At 39.1% G+C, this 19,348-nt stretch overlaps 1 protein-coding gene across 3 annotated transcripts; it reads right to left on the bottom strand.

Moving 5' to 3' along the window:
* Positions 1–12: 12 nt before the first annotated feature.
* fam193a (family with sequence similarity 193 member A) lies at positions 13–18,919 on the bottom strand. 3 transcript variants are annotated; one of them, XM_043237214.1, is made up of 23 exons: positions 18,609–18,919; positions 16,116–16,184; positions 15,582–15,821; positions 13,616–13,785; positions 13,305–13,472; positions 12,523–12,754; positions 12,197–12,321; positions 11,952–12,099; positions 11,791–11,865; positions 11,597–11,674; positions 11,279–11,397; positions 10,847–11,089; positions 9,151–9,280; positions 8,884–9,027; positions 8,005–8,271; positions 7,477–7,702; positions 5,564–5,788; positions 5,186–5,468; positions 4,738–4,924; positions 2,816–3,046; positions 1,299–2,139; positions 1,116–1,197; positions 13–1,029 (listed from the first exon to the last, which is right to left on the bottom strand). In XM_043237214.1, exons 1-23 carry the CDS (start codon positions 18,750–18,752, stop codon positions 936–938), a joined length of 4,521 nt encoding a protein of 1,506 aa, XP_043093149.1. In that variant the 5' UTR covers positions 18,753–18,919; the 3' UTR covers positions 13–935. The 3 variants fall into 3 exon arrangements, with proteins under 3 accessions (XP_043093149.1, XP_043093160.1, XP_043093169.1); XM_043237225.1 differs by having other exon boundaries at positions 7,489–7,702; XM_043237234.1 differs by lacking the exon at positions 16,116–16,184.
* Between the last annotated feature and the right edge of the window lie 429 nt (positions 18,920–19,348).

Here is a 19,348-nt window from a genome sequence, read left to right as displayed (position 1 = left end):
GACACAGAAATGTCCTGCCACTCTACTGTATTCCATCTTTCAAAAAGAAAGACAAGATTTTAATATTACTTAACAATATGTTAAAAAGTAGCCAGTCCGGCTTCAGTGTTAATACAATATACACTCTATAACAGATTGATAGTGTGAGTATTGTTCTTTTCGATTCAATTCTGAAAGTATTCTGATACAAGCTTGGTACAAGTTGGAAAAAGAGGAAAAAAAAACAAAAACAAAAAAAAAACGAAACAAAAATAAAATGGTAACTTGAACATAGTTGTTACACTGAACATTTTTAAATGAAAAAAAAAACGACGTGAACATTGTCAAGTATTAGCCGTTCTCCCAATAAAGGGAGAGATTCGGGGCGATGACATGAAGCTGACCTGTCCGGTTCTCTTGACGAGTTGTGAGGAAGTGCAGTGCTAGGTGCAAAGGTGAGCAAAGCCACAGCTGATCTGAATAAAAGGATCTTTTTTTTCATATTCATCTTTTTTCTTGAAGCATGTCTTTAGCGGTGCCTTCATCCTAATGTACAGAGAAAACCCAGAACATGGCACAGACCTAAGAGAAACGGCCCACTCACTGACAAAAAGCACACACGCTTTTTAAAAGAAGAAAGGGAAACCAAAATAATAGGGATAAACTTATAGAGTAGCATTTTGTGGTTGTTTTTTTTTTTTTTTTTTGACTTTGCTCTTTTTTTTTTTTCTCTCCAGAAGTACTGCAGGAATACAAGCCCGTTTTGGGTTCTTTGAGGAACCCACAGCAACAAGGACAAGGCAAGGCGGCATGGATAATGTAGACCGGAGGAGCAGTTGAAGCATAGCAGCACTGGGGTCAGCAGTCAGTCTGTAGAAACATGGGAGAGAGAGAGAGAGAAGAAACCGGAGGAACGCTTATCCATTCCTGCCATTGTCTTTTGAAAGGAAGACCCATTAGTGGGCAGCAAACGTGGCCTTCTTCAAGCTAAAATTGGACCAGTTGATGGACAACCTCTGCCTTGTCTGTCGTGCCGAGTCCAAGCAGAACCTGTGAAAAGGGTGAAAAATGAATTTGTTGGTGAACAAAAGGTCATGGATGGCAGAGAAAAACCCATTACCAATACCAAACTCTACCTTTTGAAATATTCCACCTCGCGTTCAGTCTCGTCCATGTCTACGCTGTCCAAATCAATGTCTTTGGGCAAAAACACATCATCTGTTGGACAACAAGAGAGTTCTGACTTGATTTTCCATTCAAAAATGGCTAAAACTTTTTGACATCTATCTGCAACCAACTTGGCAATTCACAACACTCACCTATTGAGTTATTCATCTTATCCGCTTTCTTCTTCTTATTCTTCTTGGCTTTGCTTTTGGGCTGAGGGGACTCGTTGTTTGGGACTTTGCCGTTCTGCTGAGGAGGGTCTAAAGCTGTAGATTCAATAACAGGAGAGTTCCTCTCATCTTTCCCTCCATTCTGTGGCTTTTTCCCATTAGTCCTCTCATCCCTCTTGATCTCGGTCACTGACTCGTCTGAAGCTTTCAGCTTGGCTTTGGTGTCAGTTTGAGGGCTGGCTGCGTTCCCGGCTTTGGGAGGCTCTGGAGCTTTGGATGTCTCAGCTGGCCTCTTTGTGGCCTCACCGTTGGGTTTGGAGCTATTTACTTGCTGTTTGGGTTTGACCTTGGTATGGGAGGACTCTGGATGGGAGAGGGTGCCATTGTGGAGGGCAGGACACTCTGAAGGTCTCTCTTTGCAAATCTTTGGGCTTGGCTGTTGCAGTGGGCCGTTTTTCCCACCGGTGGGGCATTCAGGTTCTAGACGAGGCTCCTTAGGACTGAGACGGATGAGATTGTGTAGTAGCTGCGTTTTGCCGTTCTGCATGTTCTTTTCTAAAACGCTCTGTGCCGTCTGCTGAAGAGGCTGAGGGTTGTTGGTTGTTGGAACGAGACAAGGGTTTTCAGACTTGGTTAAATCTTTGATTTTATTGTCTTTCTTTTTCTTCTTAGATGCCCGCAACTGCTGCATTTCCTGCAAACGGAGCAGCTCCTGCTTCAGTGCCACCTCCTCTTCCTGCTGCCGCCTCCTCTCTTCCTTCAGAAGTTGCTGTTGTTCTTCCAGTTCCCGAGCCTCTGCCTCTAGACGGGCTTTCTCCTCCATCTACACCCAAACAAATCCCGACGCAGTCAATACCATAACACCCTAAATAACAGTGTGATACCATGTCTAGTTTTTTTTAAATAACAAATATCATGTATTACTCATTCGTGAATATCATTAAGCTTTTTGGGTCAGCTTGACATTTAACAAAAAAACGGAACTAATTTTGTTTTGTCATATAAAGGTCAATTTATTTGACCTATTATTTGACATTTCCAAAGTTTTTCCATATATCGATAAGTGTAAAAGACTATATATTAGTGCTGTAAAATGATTCTTCACGATTAATCACATCAAAAAAATATATATATATATTTTTTTACATAATATATGTGACTATACTATAGGTGTAACAATTTGTAAGTTTTATGGTCATTTTCCAAATCATCCAAGTGATCATCCTTATCCCCTTGTTAGTGGGTACTTTGGAGCGAGCAGAGCATGTGCGTGTTATTTATAAATATAAAAAATATAAAATGTATGTTTATTGGCAACAGTTCGTTCCAAATGACTAAATAACGACACGCACATGCTCTGCTCACTCCAAAGTCTCCACTAACAAGGGAAAATGCCTGTAAACTGAATGAAGAAATAAACATAAATGGTTACACAAATCTACTTAAGGTTTCCTTTTCTCAGTCTATTATAAATGAAATGAAATTTCAAAATGATTTACCTTCTTCTGTTTGTGACGGGCACGTTTGGCTGCTTTGGAGCTACTGGTTGGTTTATTGTCTGCGCTGTTGATGAACTGTAACAGGTCCTCTACTTTGCGATGGTCCTCCACCCCATCCCGCTCCAGCAGCAAATCTTCTTTTTTAGGCTGCTCCTCCTTCCGCTTGGTCAGCCGGAGTCGCAACTTCTCCCTCATCTCTGCATAGTTCCTACTGGTGGGTGCGGCGGGGGGCTACGCAGCGCAAACAACACGATTAGATTATTTATTCATGACACCTTCAACAATAAACGGTTAACATGAACTGCTTCCACAAATGCTCCTTTAATGGTCTGATTTACATAAGCAGTGAAGCATGCAAAACTGATATGGTGCAGGAAATAAGCACATGCACTGATCCATCAATGACACTGTGGGAACAGCACGCACTGATTGGAAGCTTTGATAACTCAAAGTGCCTGTCTATAATTGAAAGTGAGGGAAGATAAGTCAGCTTGTAGAGATTTTAGTATACTGGTGGATAAAAATTTACATGGATTACATTTGTGGGCAAGACTGCTTTGTGTTAATGGTAAAGTGACAGGAATAAGTATTTTACATCATTTGCAATTTACAATTCATTTACAAATACCAATAAGCCTATCAAAAATGTTACGGATGATAACCAATAAACGGCAATTCAATATTCTTTTCTATTTTTTCTAAATAATCACTAGGAAATAAATAAAATATGTATAGTTTTAGATTCAATTAAATGTTAGATATATGCAATAATGTAATTCACCTTTGCAATAATGTGACCCTGGACCACAAAACCAGTCATAAATGTTTTTTTAATTGAGATTTATACATTAATCTAAAGGCTGAATAAATAAACTTTCCATTGATGTATGGTTTGTTATGATAGGACAATATTTGTTCTTAGCAATATATTACCAATCAAACAAAGGTTTTAATATATTTATGATAGGAAATTTACAAAATATTTTCATGGATCATGATCTTTATTTAATTTTATTTAATTTTAATTTGGCATAAAATCAATATCAATTTTGATCAATTTTGACCCATACAATGTATTTTTGGCAACAAATATACCCCAGTACAGTGACTTAATACTGGTTTTGTGGTCCAAGTTCATATAAATGAAATATCAACAGATACGGAAACAAAAAAAAAAACACCTCTAATTTCAGCTACCGACTTAAATGGTACTAACTTATGCCAGACAATATAATCAGCTGAGATTTACCTTCTATTTAATATGTATGTATGTATTATTAGGGCTGGTAATTTAACACAATTATATGAATTAATTCTTAATGGATCTCTGACTTTATTGTCACACACCGACCGATCTGATGGTGATGATGATCCACTTCAAGTCGAAAATGCCTAATGATTGAATGAACCATTCAGAAAGAACCATTTACTTCACTCCTGAATGAATCAGCCATCTGAACGAATCAAATGAACAAATCAAATGACTCGCTGACATAATCATTAAGACATTTACCTACTGGCAGTTTTAGTTTATTATTTAGAGTATAATTTCATGAAAGAAATCATTTAATATTTCCATAATAATAATAACATTACCAAAATAAATTCTTAAATGTACAGTTCACCCACCCAAAAATGACAATTGTGTCATTTACTCAACCTCATGGTCCAAAGAGTACATATAATGTAAAGTACAACATTTTAATCGCTTACCAGCCCTAATTATTTAAAGCATGTGATTTTCCAAAATATAGTAATTAATTATAATTTCACAAACTTGATAATTTAATATACACATTTCTTTTTGTATCTATTATATTGTGGTAAATTCCTTTAATGCGAGTCATATTGATGACGTCCCTATCCCAAACAGTAAGACATTTAATTAGTTACGTGAAAGTCAAGAGATGATGTTTTCGTACCCCTCCGTGACCGAAGAATTCACAGTAGCAGCAGTCACAGTACTTTCCTTCTTTCTGATTGGTGGAGGTGGAGGTGGAGGAGCTGTGCTCCGAGCTGCTGTCCTCATCTTGGCTCTCCTCTCCTTCATATGGCTGGTGCTCGTAGCCTCCGTTCCCTTCACAGCGATGACCCTCACAGTCTGGATCACTGACAAAAAACATCCTGACTTTGAGTATTCAGACTCAATTCCACAACATATTCTGGTGAATATGGTAAATTACAAACTTTAAGCTTGACTTGGTATTGAATAGAGAAGCTTGTCTAGTAGGACTGGGCGCCATATATCGATCAATACATTCATGCGCATCACGTCAGTACATATATATATTTAGCCCAGCCCTATTGTCTAGCGCAGCAGGAATATGACAAAGAATATATGTGTATAGATAATATAGATAGGGGGCTGACCTGCACACGCTATTTGGACCACTGACTAAACCATCGCCCGGGGTGACTTGCTGTTCGCCAGATGACAAGCACAGACTCTGATGGACATCCATGTAGCCTGCAGGCGGAGTTACAGTCTTTGGGAAGGACTGGGTGCTTATACTGGGTAGGTGTGTGTTGGGGGAAGAAGGATGTGAGGTTCCGTTGAGAGGGGGTAGAGACGTGAGACTAGTGGGACTATTCCTAGGAGCAACAGGAGTGGGATGTCTATGGTCCTCTTTACCTAAATTATGGAAAACTTCATCTAAAAACAAAGGAAACAAATGAACACAGGAAAGCAAAAATGCAATCTCAACACATACAAAATGGGTAATTTAGAAATGTGGAAATGATTATTACTTGACTGGACAGTGGTGGCGGTACTGGAGACAGAGGAGGTGGCAGAGGAAGTGGCCATCACCACTTCGCTCGCCTCCATGAAGGCATCTTGGTAGTTGAAGAGACACTTTTTCTTGGCGCCGTTCTTCTTTTCTTTGCCATCCGGGGCAGGGTGGGGATTGACATTGGGGTCCAAACTGGAGGAGAGGAGGGGCACGTCGGGAAGGGGAGGGCCCAGCATGTCACCTTTGATAAGGAGAAGAGTTTGAGGGTCAGAGACATAATGAAAACAATAAAAGCCATGGGATACATTCTTTCTGGTCCACTTAAAAGTTAGTATAAAATGTGCAGTTCATCTCTGTACACATTATGCAAGTAGTTGTTTCTGCAGTGATGTCACCCACTTTTGGACGGCAGAGACGGCTTGTCTGAGGTGTGGTGCTAGAAAATTGAGTTTTGACTCATTCACAAATTTTGATCTCCTTCCAACAGTTTCTCACCACCAGCCCTGCGGTCTCGGGGAAACCCATCAATTATGGTCCAGAGAGCACGAGCAACAGCTTAATGAGTATAAACATAACACACCTCTTCTGTGGATGGCATTTTGCTAATGATGGCAGGTGACTAAACGTCTGTGGTTGTTAATATAAAAACAGCTCAGCCAAAAAATTAAACTGCTTGTAGTTTCTAGTTTATGGCTACAATAAGTCAAACTTTAACTACGGTTATCACTATGCCAATGCTTGTGAGCGATTTGTGTATGACATATATATTTAAGTGATCTGACTTAAAAAAAAAAAAGAAAAAAGGGGAAAATAATTTCAGAGATTCAATCTGGCATTTTGGCAGTATCACTCCCCAAACTTCACTGTGTATGTGGCCATTCTGATGTGAATTTTAAATGAAATGAAAGGACTTTGAGAAGAATTTTGTGACTACATACAAAGCAAGCGTGTTTTAATTTCTCTTGTAGTCAAGTATTTGAAGTATCTAAGCACAAATCTTGATCCTGTAAGCATATTGTGCATTTCAAAATGATTTGATCTGACACTTAATTTCCTTTAAAGCCACACATAACTGGCCAGGTCTGGAGCCTTATTTTAGCCCACTGTGTAGACTGACAGATGAGTAGTTCTTTGTGGTTGTCTGGGACTCACTAGTGGTTGAACTACAAATGTGTAATGTCAAATGCTGTTTTCTTAAACACTCCTAAAAATGAAATGTTCCAAACAGAGAATTGTTGCAAAAATGCCATGAAAGAACCATTTTTCTCATTTACTCAAAAAAAAACTTTTAATTAATAGCTCTTAAAGCTCATTTTTCCTTGATGTGAAGGACTTTTTTTCATTTTAAAGACTTTGTGCAGTGGAAGATTTTATCATCATTCTCTATGCAGTGGTCTCCTTGGGGACCACAGCTCTGCAGAGTTTAGCTTCAACCAGCTCCAAATCACACCTGCTTAGAAGTTTCTAGTGATCCCAAAGACCTTGATTAACTGGATCAGGTGCATTTGATTAGAGTTGGAGCTAAACTGTGCAGAGCTGTGGTCCTCCAGGAATTGAGTTTGGGATCAACACTCTTTTGTGAAGTGCATCCAAATATCTTCCTGGATGAGTTAAAAAAAAAAAAAAAAAAACGGATGTAGGTTGAGACATGATTTTGCCCTTCAGTAATAGATTGCATTACTGTTGTTTGCTAATTGCTGCGATCTCATGTGAGTGACATGTGAAGGGAGGGAAGAATTATTGGCAAATCATTAAAGAAGATATGTTGTTGGAGGTTGATGGGAAATTAATGACTTTGATTAAGGATTAAAAAGGCAATTAAAAAAAACAAAACACCTGAATAACTCATAATATAGGTTACAAGTCTCCATATTAGAAAATGCATTTAAACTCAAAATAGAAGGGCAGTTTCATCCGCTTTGAACTGACTTGGGAACTGACCAGGTAGGGGCTCCTGGAGCAGCACAGAGGGGTTCCAGTTCTTCATCATGTGCGTGTCCCAGAGGTTCTCTAGTTTGAGCGAGGGACATGGCAAAGAGCCGTTCCAATCCCCTGCCGTGTTAAAACAGCTCTGATAGACGTGCTCCGGGAGGGTGGGGTTGAACACTTGCTGCTTTCCACCTGTGTGACTGGATGTGGGGGTGGGAGGGAGAGTCTAGAGAAGATGATGTGAAGAAAGTAGGGTTTAATTACATGAAAAATTCCTTTAGAAATTTCATTTTAAAATGATTTAGGTTAATAACTGGAAAATCATGGTAACATTGCATCATAGCTTGACAAGTAACAGTTGAAGTGGAAAGGGACATGCCCAGTAAGAAGTGAACTTTTTTCCTGATGATTTTTGGTACATGTCACCCCCCTTGTGGCTGGAAAAATAACTGCAAATTCACATACACTACTCTCCAAAGGATGGCTAGGAATTTCCTGTGCATTTCTGTGCACGTGAGTGCTTCTAACCTTGCTGTGTGTGAGCGGAGGTGTGGAGTAGAGGGTGGGCAGCAGTGGTCTGGGCAGGTGGGAAAGGTTGTGTAAGGGTAGATGGCCGTGGATGTGGGGGTAGAGGTGGAGGGCAGGGTGGGCTGCTGTCTTCTCTGAGAAGAACTGGTGACCCCCTGCATGCAGCCTGCTGGTAGGCAGACAGGTGGAGTTCAGGCCGGAGGTGCTACCGTCCCCGTTGCCCTGATTGCACACATGACACTCGCACGGATGTTGTACCTGATCCACCTAAAAAGGAAACAAATATTTATTTCGCCAGAGACCATATTTGCTACTCAGCTTTAACCTCAAATGTATGTGCAACAGCTCAAGGGGAGTTCTTATAAAGGTTAAAAGGTCTTATAGTTTTAATTGGATTTTGACCCAATCGGATTTTGTACCCTACCTTAAAATTAAGCTACTTAATAAAAGTAATGCTTAGATATATTTTATGATGTATGATATATATTACAAAGAAATCCTACAACTCAAAAATAATTATATTATATATTTAAATTATCACTTCATAAAAGCTTAAATGATTGAAGTCTCTGGGGGGTTGAATACTTTTGATTATCTATCTACACACAAACAGTCTACTTTTAAAATTTATATTAAAATATTATCTGAAAATATTCACGCTTTATCAACCAGACACTTAATACCAGCCTTTAAAACTGCTAAATACACTAAACATAATTAATATTCAGTAGGCTTGCTGTGATAGTCCATGTTGGCGGTGATAACTTAATTTTATATTTTTCCTCAACGCAACTTTTACGTTTTTTAAATCTTCAACCGTTTATAATTACAAGCACCCACACACACACACACGTATGTATGAGTATGTATCAGGTCTACCTGTGTATGAGGGTATGATGGAGGCGGACAGTCATTTTTCCCTCCTGAGAGTGACTCCTTCTGGCCTGGAGGCTCCCCACCACTCTCCCTCTCCTCCTCATCACCTTCAGAGGAACTGCTACTGCTGCTGCTCCCTCGTGAAGACTGGGAGAATAAGAAGGGAGAAATCAATACCAATTTTTTCAATTCAAATGCCAAATTTTTCCAGTTGACATATCATATACAGTAGGCAGCAACAACACTGTCAGATGATCTGCTGTCACCTACTTTATCTTTAAGCGTCAAGCTCTCTTCTCCACTGAGCTGACTGTGAATGCCATTAATGCTGGCCACCACCGCGGGGTCTTCGTACCCACTCAGAGGGTAGATGGCCGACAACGGAGGCACTTCATCATCGCTGGGGCAGAGAAAGGAAAGTAAAAGAAACCTAATGACTCAGCCGTTGGAGTTGTGATGTAATAAAAACTGATGACACTGTATTATTGAAAAACAGAAACTGAGTGAGCTCAGCAGGAAAGTACATTATGAAGTCATGAATACAGTGATGACTATAATAATTGGAACCTGAGCCTTATCTGATTTTGCAATACTGTCCACAGGAGACCTATTACCAGTACTACACATTATAAAAAAAAAAAAAAATTCCAAGCCTACATTTCAGCGTTATCCACGTAAAAACCCTTGACAGCTAATAAAATTATTATAAAATGCAAACATAAAGCAAGCAGGCAGGGAAAAACAAACTCTTTTTGCCAACAAATGACATTTTGCATTTATATAAACTACAGTTCAAAGGTTTAGGGTTGGTAATATTTTTCAAAATGAACATTTAATAAATTAAAAACAATAATTAAAACTCCTAGCTTTCACAACATCAAAAGGCTATAATCAATAACTACCATAAAACTTTTGTGTGTTTTTTTTATACTTGTGTATATAAAGCCTTTTTTCCTTGAATGTGGTGAAAAACAAAAAAACAATATTCCCTAACAGAACTGCTCACAAAAATAAACAAAGTGACTCATCAGCTGGTTCCTTTAATGAATCATTCAAAAAGACTTCAAATCAAGAGTTACTGGTTTAATTTAGTCCTTTCCTGAATGAGCTCATCAAATCTGTCAAAGGAGTTACTAAATCAATATTTTCATCATTTACTAAACTTCAAGTTGGCATTACTGTCAGTGACATGTACATTGTTTATACGGCTACATGTAGATAAAGATACGAGTCAAAGATGTCTGCATCAAAAGAAGTTCAAAAGAGATTTAATGTCCACAGAAAAAAAAACTAACTTTAAATGCAAGTAAAGTATTTACTTTTAAGGTTTCAAATAAGTTATTGGACAATAAAATGTCAAAATAAGGTTGAGATACGGTCAGCAGATACGGTCTATATTTATGTAAAAATTCAAACAACATGCCTATTCTGACTTGTACATATTAAAATATATAAAAGACTAAAGAAGCATATAAAATGTGTTTTAAATGAGAAATAAAATCTTACTGACACATTGATAAAACCTTCGATAGTGTTTTTTTTTAACTACTAATTAGTATTTGGGATGGAAGTAATTTATTTTTTAACGCGTCATAAATTGAATTTGTTGTAAATATGCTTGACAAGATTGTTACACTGAATGACATTTTAGTGGATAAATTTAGTAAATCAGGGAAAGGTGCGATTTTTATTTCTGCACTATTATTTTTAAAAACAAAAGCAAAACTGCAATTAATTTAAATGTTTATCATTTGGTGGGGACAACAAATATTTAAAGCAGTATAATGCCTTTTTTTTTTAGTTAAACTCTTTTTGTCTTTGACCCATAAACGTGTAGAATTATTTATGTAAACTGTTATTTTCATAAAAGAAAAAACTGGTAGACGTTTAAGTGATCTTCACTCAAAATTAGTGAATTTATTTATTTTTTTTTTTATTCTTCTTAAGGAGAAAGTGTTTAACTCACAATGTGGTGGTGCCATCCTGTGGCAGGATGAGGCGTGGGTGCTGCTGGATGGTGATGGGGGAGCCTGGGGCCGAGCCGGACCCCGAGCTGCCTGATGACATGCTGGGGGGATGGACCTCTGATAAGTAGTCCCGGGGAGGCTCCGCCTGTAGGGGCAGCTTCAGATGCAGATCCTCTGCCATAGGAGCATCCATAATGCCACAGGTCAGGATGTGAGACAGGCTGCAGTCGTCGCAGGTGCATCTGAAGGTAAACGCATGAACTCAATAAATGTACAGGCTACAAGTACACAATGGTGAAAAGTAAGGATTGTCAAATCCTTTTTTTCCTCGTGAATTTTCTAGAAGTGGCCCCCAAAATGTATAACTTTAAAGAAAGCCCTGCCAATGAAGCCATATACACAGATTTTTACTGAATGAAACTGATTAGCACCTCCGTCTGTAGTTGCAGTTGGGACAGTCGGGGATACTCAGTCTGGACGAAAGCATCTGTTTCACCGTGTCTGTGAACTTACTGTCACCACCCAAAGACTTTTTACTGTTCGGCAGGAACTGCAATATTAAACAATAATAAACACAAGTGCTTTTAGGAAAACACAGGCACACCTCCTCATGTTAACCAGAAATAGAGTAATTGCCATGTTTAATTAGATTTTAATTCCATTAGTTGTCAATAAATCACTGCACTTGCAGGCTTTAATTTGGGCACACTTGCCTCAATGTTTCTTCAAATGTTAAAAGAAAATATTACCTGCTCTTCAAAAAATCTTTTCTGTTTGAAGATCTCTGCATCTTCTTTGAGCATCCGCTGCTTGGTTCTTAAAGACATCTTAAAAAAAAAAAAGAAAGAGAAACCTATTTAGCTGCAATCAAAATGCTTTATAAACGGCAGTACCATGTATGAAGATTAATAATGAATAGCGAATGACTTGTGCTGCAGCTTACATTTCTATTAATTAAAGACTTATGTGGTTCTGTCCTTTGATTTGTCAGATTCTGACCTTCAACCTTGAAAAGCAACTGGAAAAACAGGCAAAATTGGTATCAAATGAAAGACCACCAATAACGGTAAGGATACACTCACATCAGCAGCCATCGAAATATACCTGCTCATCAACATAGTCATCAATCCTCTTCTCACACTCCAGCCATTCGAGAGCCACAGCACTCATCTCCTGATCCAGCTGGTGGTACCTCTCCAGCAGTGTACGGTACATATCCTCACTGTATGAATCATGGGATGTTGTGCCCTGCCTATTTATCAAATCATAATCAAGGCATTTATATATACAGAGGAGTGCTGTAAGAACTCTTTCAAATGATTCAACAAAAAAAAAAAAAAAAAACATACCTGAGCTGGGCCACTAAGGCAGGTAGACTGTTGTGCAGGATGGGTTCAGAGAACACCAAGTTCTCAAAAAGGTGCTTATTGTGGAGCTCCCACGTCACTTGAAACTTCTGCAAATGTTCATTCTCCTGAAGAGGAAGAACAGTGTTATGGCTGTGCTTAAACACATTTTTATTATTCAAATTCACACATATGCAAAACCGAGTACTCGGTATGAATGGCACTGCGGAAAGACATTGTTATTTTTTTTTAATTTATGTGCTAAAGTACTTTTAACACTAGTATGTATGTATGTATGTATGTATTACGGTTGGGTTGCAGAAACACACCAGGGTGAGCAGGAAGCTGCTGATGGTGCGGGCCGCCTGGCAGAGAGCATTGTACTCTTCTAGCAGCAATGAGACGAACTGGTGGGCCTGTGGAGGCCCCTGAGACACTGCACCGGGTGCCTTTGAGCCTGTGGAAAGGTGCTTAAGTAACCGCACTTTCATCTCTAAGACATACTCTCTTGCCTGCTGTTCCAGACGCTGGTACAACTGGTAGGGGTCTTTTTCACAAAGCCTGAATAAAAAGAGCATGAGGTGAGCCTTTGGGAACACTGTTCAGTGGAATTATTAATGAGATTTATTACACAGGATTAGCAGACCCACAATACTGCAGTGATTATTGTAGTTTTCAATAAGAGCCTGCAATATAGCACTTTAAAATGATCAACCTAGTCATCAAAGTGATGGGTATTTGTAGCAAACCCCTTTATTCCTGTAATACTTGTTATAAATCACTTCTATTCCCATTCAGAAGTTTGGAGGCAGCAGGACATTTAAAATATTGTAGAAACAAGTCTCTCATTTTCAGCAAGGCTGCCTTTATTTGATCAAACACACAGTCATAATTTAATTTAATAAACGTGTCTCCGCTATTAGTTGTTGTATTTATTATTGTTGCGGAAACGGTGATACTTTTTTCAAGATTACATTATTAATGCACTTCCTGACACTTTTGAGCGATTTACGGTTTTGATAAAAGTATTTAAAAAAAAAAAAAGGTGGTAAATGGAAGCGTGTTTTAATTGAATGAAGACATGTCAGATGCGGTCAGAACCAATCAGCACCTGTCAACAAGTTCCTTCATGCTTTCTTTGTCCCGGTCAAGAGGCTGATCCTGATCATCAGCCAGCGGAGTCCCAGTCTGCCGGTAAATGCACCGAACCAGGTACCTGACCTCAGACCAGTGATTCTGCAGTTGTTGTGACTCCCGCTCTGACTCAGCCGTGATCTCCCTAACCGAAGACACCCACGATCGAAGCATTGTAGATGAACAAACAAACATTTAAGTCCAACATCAGACACGATTATAAGACCCATGCAAGCAGATCCCCACAACATTAATTTAAAACAGTATTTAAAATGACGCAGGTCTCACCTCCGCTCATAACAGGCCTCACAGCTACACACGGTGTCTGCAGTGAGAGGAGCGCCGAGATCTGGAGCAGGCAGCGTAGGAGCACCGACCGCCAGTCTCCCTCCAGCACCCAAAGGCTCCTGGGACAAACCGCCATTACCCATCGGCATGTGCAATAAGAAGTCCTGATTCTGAACAAGAAAGGAATGTTTTTATAATTCCTGTTTTCTGGCTATTTCAAAAAAACTCCGACCTAAGGCTGATGCTTATTTTACACTTTATATGTGGGCTGGATATGGCTGACGTGAATGAAAATGAAAACTTTTTTATTTTTTTTGAGTTTAGAGTAATTGTCAACCACATAGGGCAACTTCTACTTAAACTTGAAAAGTAAATGTTACGAGAGCGAAACACAAGCGAGACCATGCAGAGATGCACTGAAATATTATTTAAAAACGTCACATTTCTGATTCTAGCAAAAAGAAACAAATAAATGCATTTAAATAAATTAATAAATCCAATAGTTACATTTGCCCGTATGTCTTTTTGAAGCTAATCCATTTATTTATTATGTTTCGTTTAGGAACAGAACTGCAGTTCAAAAAGTCAAGCATCAACCAGCACAGAGGCCTACTCTAAAAGAGCTTTCCAAACTGTAGGCTGCAGTCCCTGGTGGGACACAGAGGTATTACAAGGGTGCCATAGCCAAAGCCAAATCAAATAAAACACACACACACACACACACACACACACACACACACACACACACACACACACACACACACACACACACACACACACACACACAATGTATTTTCCCATGGTATCATTAAGGAACATATCAAATTCATATTATTATTATTATTATTATTATAACAAGGTGAAAGACACTGGGTATTTCTAGCTTTATTCAGTTAATTATTAAAAATTCAGCCGAAGTCCACAAACATCTGCTTATTCCAAAATGCACAGATGGATGCATATTTTCAATGCAATGTGAGGTGGAGTATGACAGTACATCAACCCCATCAAGTGAACCTTACTGCATAACAAATAAAGAAATTTCTGTTCTGGCTGCACCTGTCCTCTGAATACCCTGAGCTCTCTAACAAGGCAATAATGTTTCTCTGCTAATCCAATCTCCACCTTAAATTGACATCTATACAGTCAGACATCAAATCCTTCAGGGGTCACTCACAGGAAATGTGTTTTTGCAGTCAACTGCACTGCATTTAAAGAAAGAAAGAAAGAAATCTATGACTAATCGCATTCACCTCTTTTGCAGCATCTCACGCAAGCATTTTTTGAGTATCGTGTAAGCGACGACTTTATTTTTTTATTTATTTTTTTTTTGTGGGGGCTGGGGTGGAATCCTTCACATCTCCTGCTGTAAGGTCATTTAAATGTTGCTCAACACAAGAAAGGATTTAAATGCAATCAATTTGTGATCTGAATGTCTATGTAGCTTTTGGATGTAACAACGTGCAATATTTCAAATTTAGATGCAATTAATTAGTCGTGAAAAGAATAAAGCTAATGGTTTTGTGCAAAACGGGGGCCATACGCCTCTGAATTTTGCTCTTTGATCTGCTCTAAAAATATACTTATGAAAAACACATCAACAGGAAAACAGCACATCTATCTGCCTGAGAAATCAATGTGCAGTTAAAATAAAACTACTAGAGATCTCTATCCATGCCAGTGTAATAGGGATAATTGTCGTACCTATGTATATTTTGTTTATCTTGCCCTGGCAGTCACCTAACATTCATACCGACTCCAAATTCATTTATATCACAAGCTGGAATTTATTTGGCCAATGATATGAATGGAAAAAGTACCGAGATCGCCAACAACTCCTTCAAGCATTCAACACTCCTCTGAGTCAGCTGAAAATGGACATGTTAATTACAGGAATCCAGACTCATCATTACAGTTATGTTTTTTAAGACTAGCGGCATAAGTGTTGAAGGAAAACAAAACATACCAACAGAGACTGGTCAAGAGGGGGCTGACGATCATCCTTCTCCACTGTGCGCTTGCAGTCGGAGCAGACGTACAGAGGCAACTGAAGGGCGCTGGAAGATTTGGGCAACTGCGCTGTGCCATTCTGACTGGATCCTCCCATGTCCTGGGAGACGCTGTCCTTGCGCTCGCTGCGACACAGCAGGCAGCGGTCGCCTGTGGTGTAGGGGGCCCTCTGGTTCACCCCGAATGTGAACGGGGTCTGAGTAAAAGACAGCAAAACAGATAAACTGTGAGAAAGCAGCTTTCGTTCAGCTCGAAACGTAAAAAGCCCACACGGAATATTCTCAAATTGCACTAATGGCCATCCTCTACAGGAGATCAATGGATCAACACTCTAGAAGACGCGTGGTGCTTGAATACGCTTCAGAATCGTAACCTTAAACTTAAGTTGGAGCAGGCTTTCAGGAAATCACAGCTGTGCTACCACACAGAGGAAATGCAAATTCACCAGAGCACTGTAGAAGTGTTGCAAAGTGAGAGATTTGCCTGTTACCTGAAGGACTCCTGAGAAGTCAGCGTTTACTGGCCCTTCTGAAAACTGTGGAGCGCCATTGACTGGGACCTTAAGAGAAAGACGGCCGTAAATCAACTCTTCAAAGTCTCAAGGTTATTAACTTATTACAATAATGTAATTGCATACACGCTGTTGTTTACGACTTTAGCTCAGAGCTAAAAGAATGCCACTTGAATGCACTACTCACAAAAAAAAAAAAAAAAAAACCTTTTGCAACACCATGCAGCAGAGTTAAATCAGTTCACAGGATAAAGGCTGACCCTGAATGCACTCCTGACAGTAGTAGAACACCTATTTTTATATAACAATTCTGTGAAGATGACATATGAAGAAAGCATTACTTCCAAAAGTACTTCAATCTTTTCCAGCAGAGATTTTTAACTGATGGGTCACAACGCAAAATGGGTCTCTAATGATGCTCTTTTTATCTTTTGTTGCTGACACATTAGGCAATGTGTCAAACTTTACTATATTTTGGCACAAATTACTCATCACTTGTTAGACAAATTATGCAGGTGCCAACACGGACAGGTGGCGACCAAAAATACAGAGCAAAATTTGTTCTGTGTGGTGAATTACTGTCATGAAACCATCAAAATAAAATAAAACAATAATGAACATCTAAGGGAAAAGAAATGTTTGACGAGGAATAATCTGGTTCTCTTTACAGTGCATTTCCTATCCATGTGCTCCATATGATATTTTGTAATTTAACAAAGCAGCTAACAAGATAACAATAATTTTGCTAATAAATAAAAACTAAAATTTTATATTTTGTAATTTGCAGAAGCTAAAAAAGTGACACCTGTTATATGTAACGGTGAACAACAGAAGAATTCAGATCCTTTTTTTAATTTAGACAGGTTATTAATGATACAGTTTATCCAACAGGTTATCAGCCATTTAATAAATCAATGCTTGTGACAAAGACCGTTATGGCCACAATATCAAAACGTCAAATTGCTTTAAAGCTAATGTGTGAATTTATTTTTCAATGTTAAAATGCTTCTCTCCATCTCAGCTTAATATGGAGCGATTTAAGCAAATAGTTGTTACATTATTCAAACACATTAAGAGACATTAACTTAACCAACAGCTGTGTGTGCAACTGATGGCAAAGAAAAAAGTAGCATTTTGGGGAAGACAAATACGATTTCAGCTTTAATCCAGTTTGACAGATGTATTAAGAAGAGGAGAATGTGATTTCTTGAGCACCTGCTTAGTAAAACACAAATATGTCACATATGCGTCAACATTTGCTTCTGTATTCGGTCTTAAGAAGAAAAAAAAAACATAATACGTAGACTCATGAACAAACATGTCTGTTTGATTTCTGACTATTTCACCGTCACAACATTTTGCCCCTGAAATGGCATTAAACAAAACCCATGCAAGCAAGAGAGGCGTAATACAGTCCAGTGATGAAATGCTCTTTCGCTTGCTTATGTCAACACAGACTGATACTCTTGTTAAGCTACAGATGTGGTTTCCTTGGAAACAGAGGCATACCACTAGAAAGAATAAGTCTCTGACAAAGCCCAGAATACTGGACCCTGTGCTGTGAGTGGCCTATTCATTCCCTGACACTTCTTACAGCTGGACACCATGAATGCACAACTGAAACGAGAGGAAAGCAGCTGACAAACTGAGGTGAAAATGTACCTCTATTAGTAGGGTACTCAGTAAAAAAAAAATTAAAATAACCGGGCTGAATGACATTACACCATACTACATTTATGTCCAAAATACAAACTTTGCACAAGACCCAATTCAAAACCACTGACAGACGTTATAAAGGGTTTGTTGACATTCAACGTTGAATATTTTCAAGCACTTCCGGTATGTTCCTACTTGTCACTGGAGTTCAAAAGGGTAACCATTACGTCAATTTGTTTGAATAACAAAATAGACTTTAAAATATTAATAAACCGTTAGAAAATATACACGAATAAAGCAATGTGTAGAGTAAATGATTTAAACACACTGTGAGCTTTAGCATTAGGTCTGTCTGTCTACGTGGAAACATAAGTAGATCGTGGTTTATAAACACTGACATTTTCAGCCTAAAGATCGCGCTTGTTACTCTTTTTGTTGAAAGGTCAACAAGGTAATACATTTATTGAAATACCTATGTAAACACATCAGCTAACACTGAACAGCGCTTGACAAGTTAGCTTCGCATCACTCCGAGCACCACAAATCACTCAAACTTCCACATCTGCCGCATAAAACGGCTTTAAATACGCTTTACACACGTCTTTACTCTTTTCCTGCCATGTTTCTGTCACCAGACCAGGAACCGTTTAAGATTAAAGCTCTAGATCAGTGCAGCTCAGCACAAGCATTTGTAAACGTGAGATCAGCTACAGGAGCTCTCCTAGGCCTGCAATACCATGGAATCTGGACTAAACTAGACCGCGTTCAAGCTCGGATGCCCCAACGAACGCCTCGCATGCCCCAGGGTCCGCTCACCTCTCCGTTGAGGCTAGAGATGGTGCTCGAGTCTCCGTGTGCGCTGCTGCTGGAGGGTGTTGGCGGAGCTCCGGCCTTCCCTGCGCCGCCGCCCCGCTTATTCTTCCTGCGCTTCGCTCCGCGTTTAGCGTCTGTAGGACTCATTTCTACCCCACGGAATACACAGACAGCGCTCCGTCTACAAACAGCGGGGTCTCGAGTGCAATGCCAGGCTCTGGCGCTGCGAATACGGGTAAAATTCAACTGTATTTGAGAGATATAATCTAAGAGCCTGCCGACTTGCTCACAGCATAGCAGACTTCAAATTCCAATATGGCCGACTCAACAGGAATTGGCCAATGGCGTTTACGCCATGACGCAATGGCGTATGATGCGCTTGGGGCTTATGGGAAATTGAGTTTTAGAGGGACTCATATTATTAGTTGGTTATAACGAAGTTACGTCTGTGTAAACGGATAATAAAGCTCTCTGTTGCTTTTTTGTCATTCTATTTATTCTGGTGTCTTGCTCTATTTTAAGTTCTCTTTCTTGAATCTCTTACAGATGTGCTGTTTTTCTAGTCAGTGTTGGTTGTTTCCTGACTGGTGATTTAAAATTGTCGTTGCTCCGAGGCCATGTTTTTTTTAACAGCTAATGGCAGTAATAATTCTAATCATTAGATGGCGATGATCAGCTATTCTAACTTGCGTTAAAGTAAAAAACAGACGAAATATTCAGTTGAAAGCTCATTCTAATCAGAA

Source organism: Puntigrus tetrazona, chromosome 1, assembly GCF_018831695.1.
Source record: "Puntigrus tetrazona isolate hp1 chromosome 1, ASM1883169v1, whole genome shotgun sequence".
Taxonomy (NCBI): Eukaryota; Metazoa; Chordata; class Actinopteri; order Cypriniformes; family Cyprinidae; genus Puntigrus; species Puntigrus tetrazona.
This window is presented reverse-complemented; position numbering and strand designations above follow the sequence as displayed.

Bases quoted from the DNA above. Each gene is read 5' to 3' on its own strand.
- fam193a (XM_043237214.1), bottom strand. From the start codon at position 18,752: ATGAGTCCTACAGACGCTAAACGCGGAGCGAAGCGCAGGAAGAATAAG. The intron at 12,755-13,304 runs GTGCTGATTGGT...CTTTTTATTCAG, and splicing joins ATGAAGGAACTTGTTGACAG to GCTTTGTGAAAAAGACCCCT. The intron at 12,322-12,522 runs GTGTGTTTCTGC...CTTCCTCTTCAG, and splicing joins GCAGCTTCCTGCTCACCCTG to GAGAATGAACATTTGCAGAA.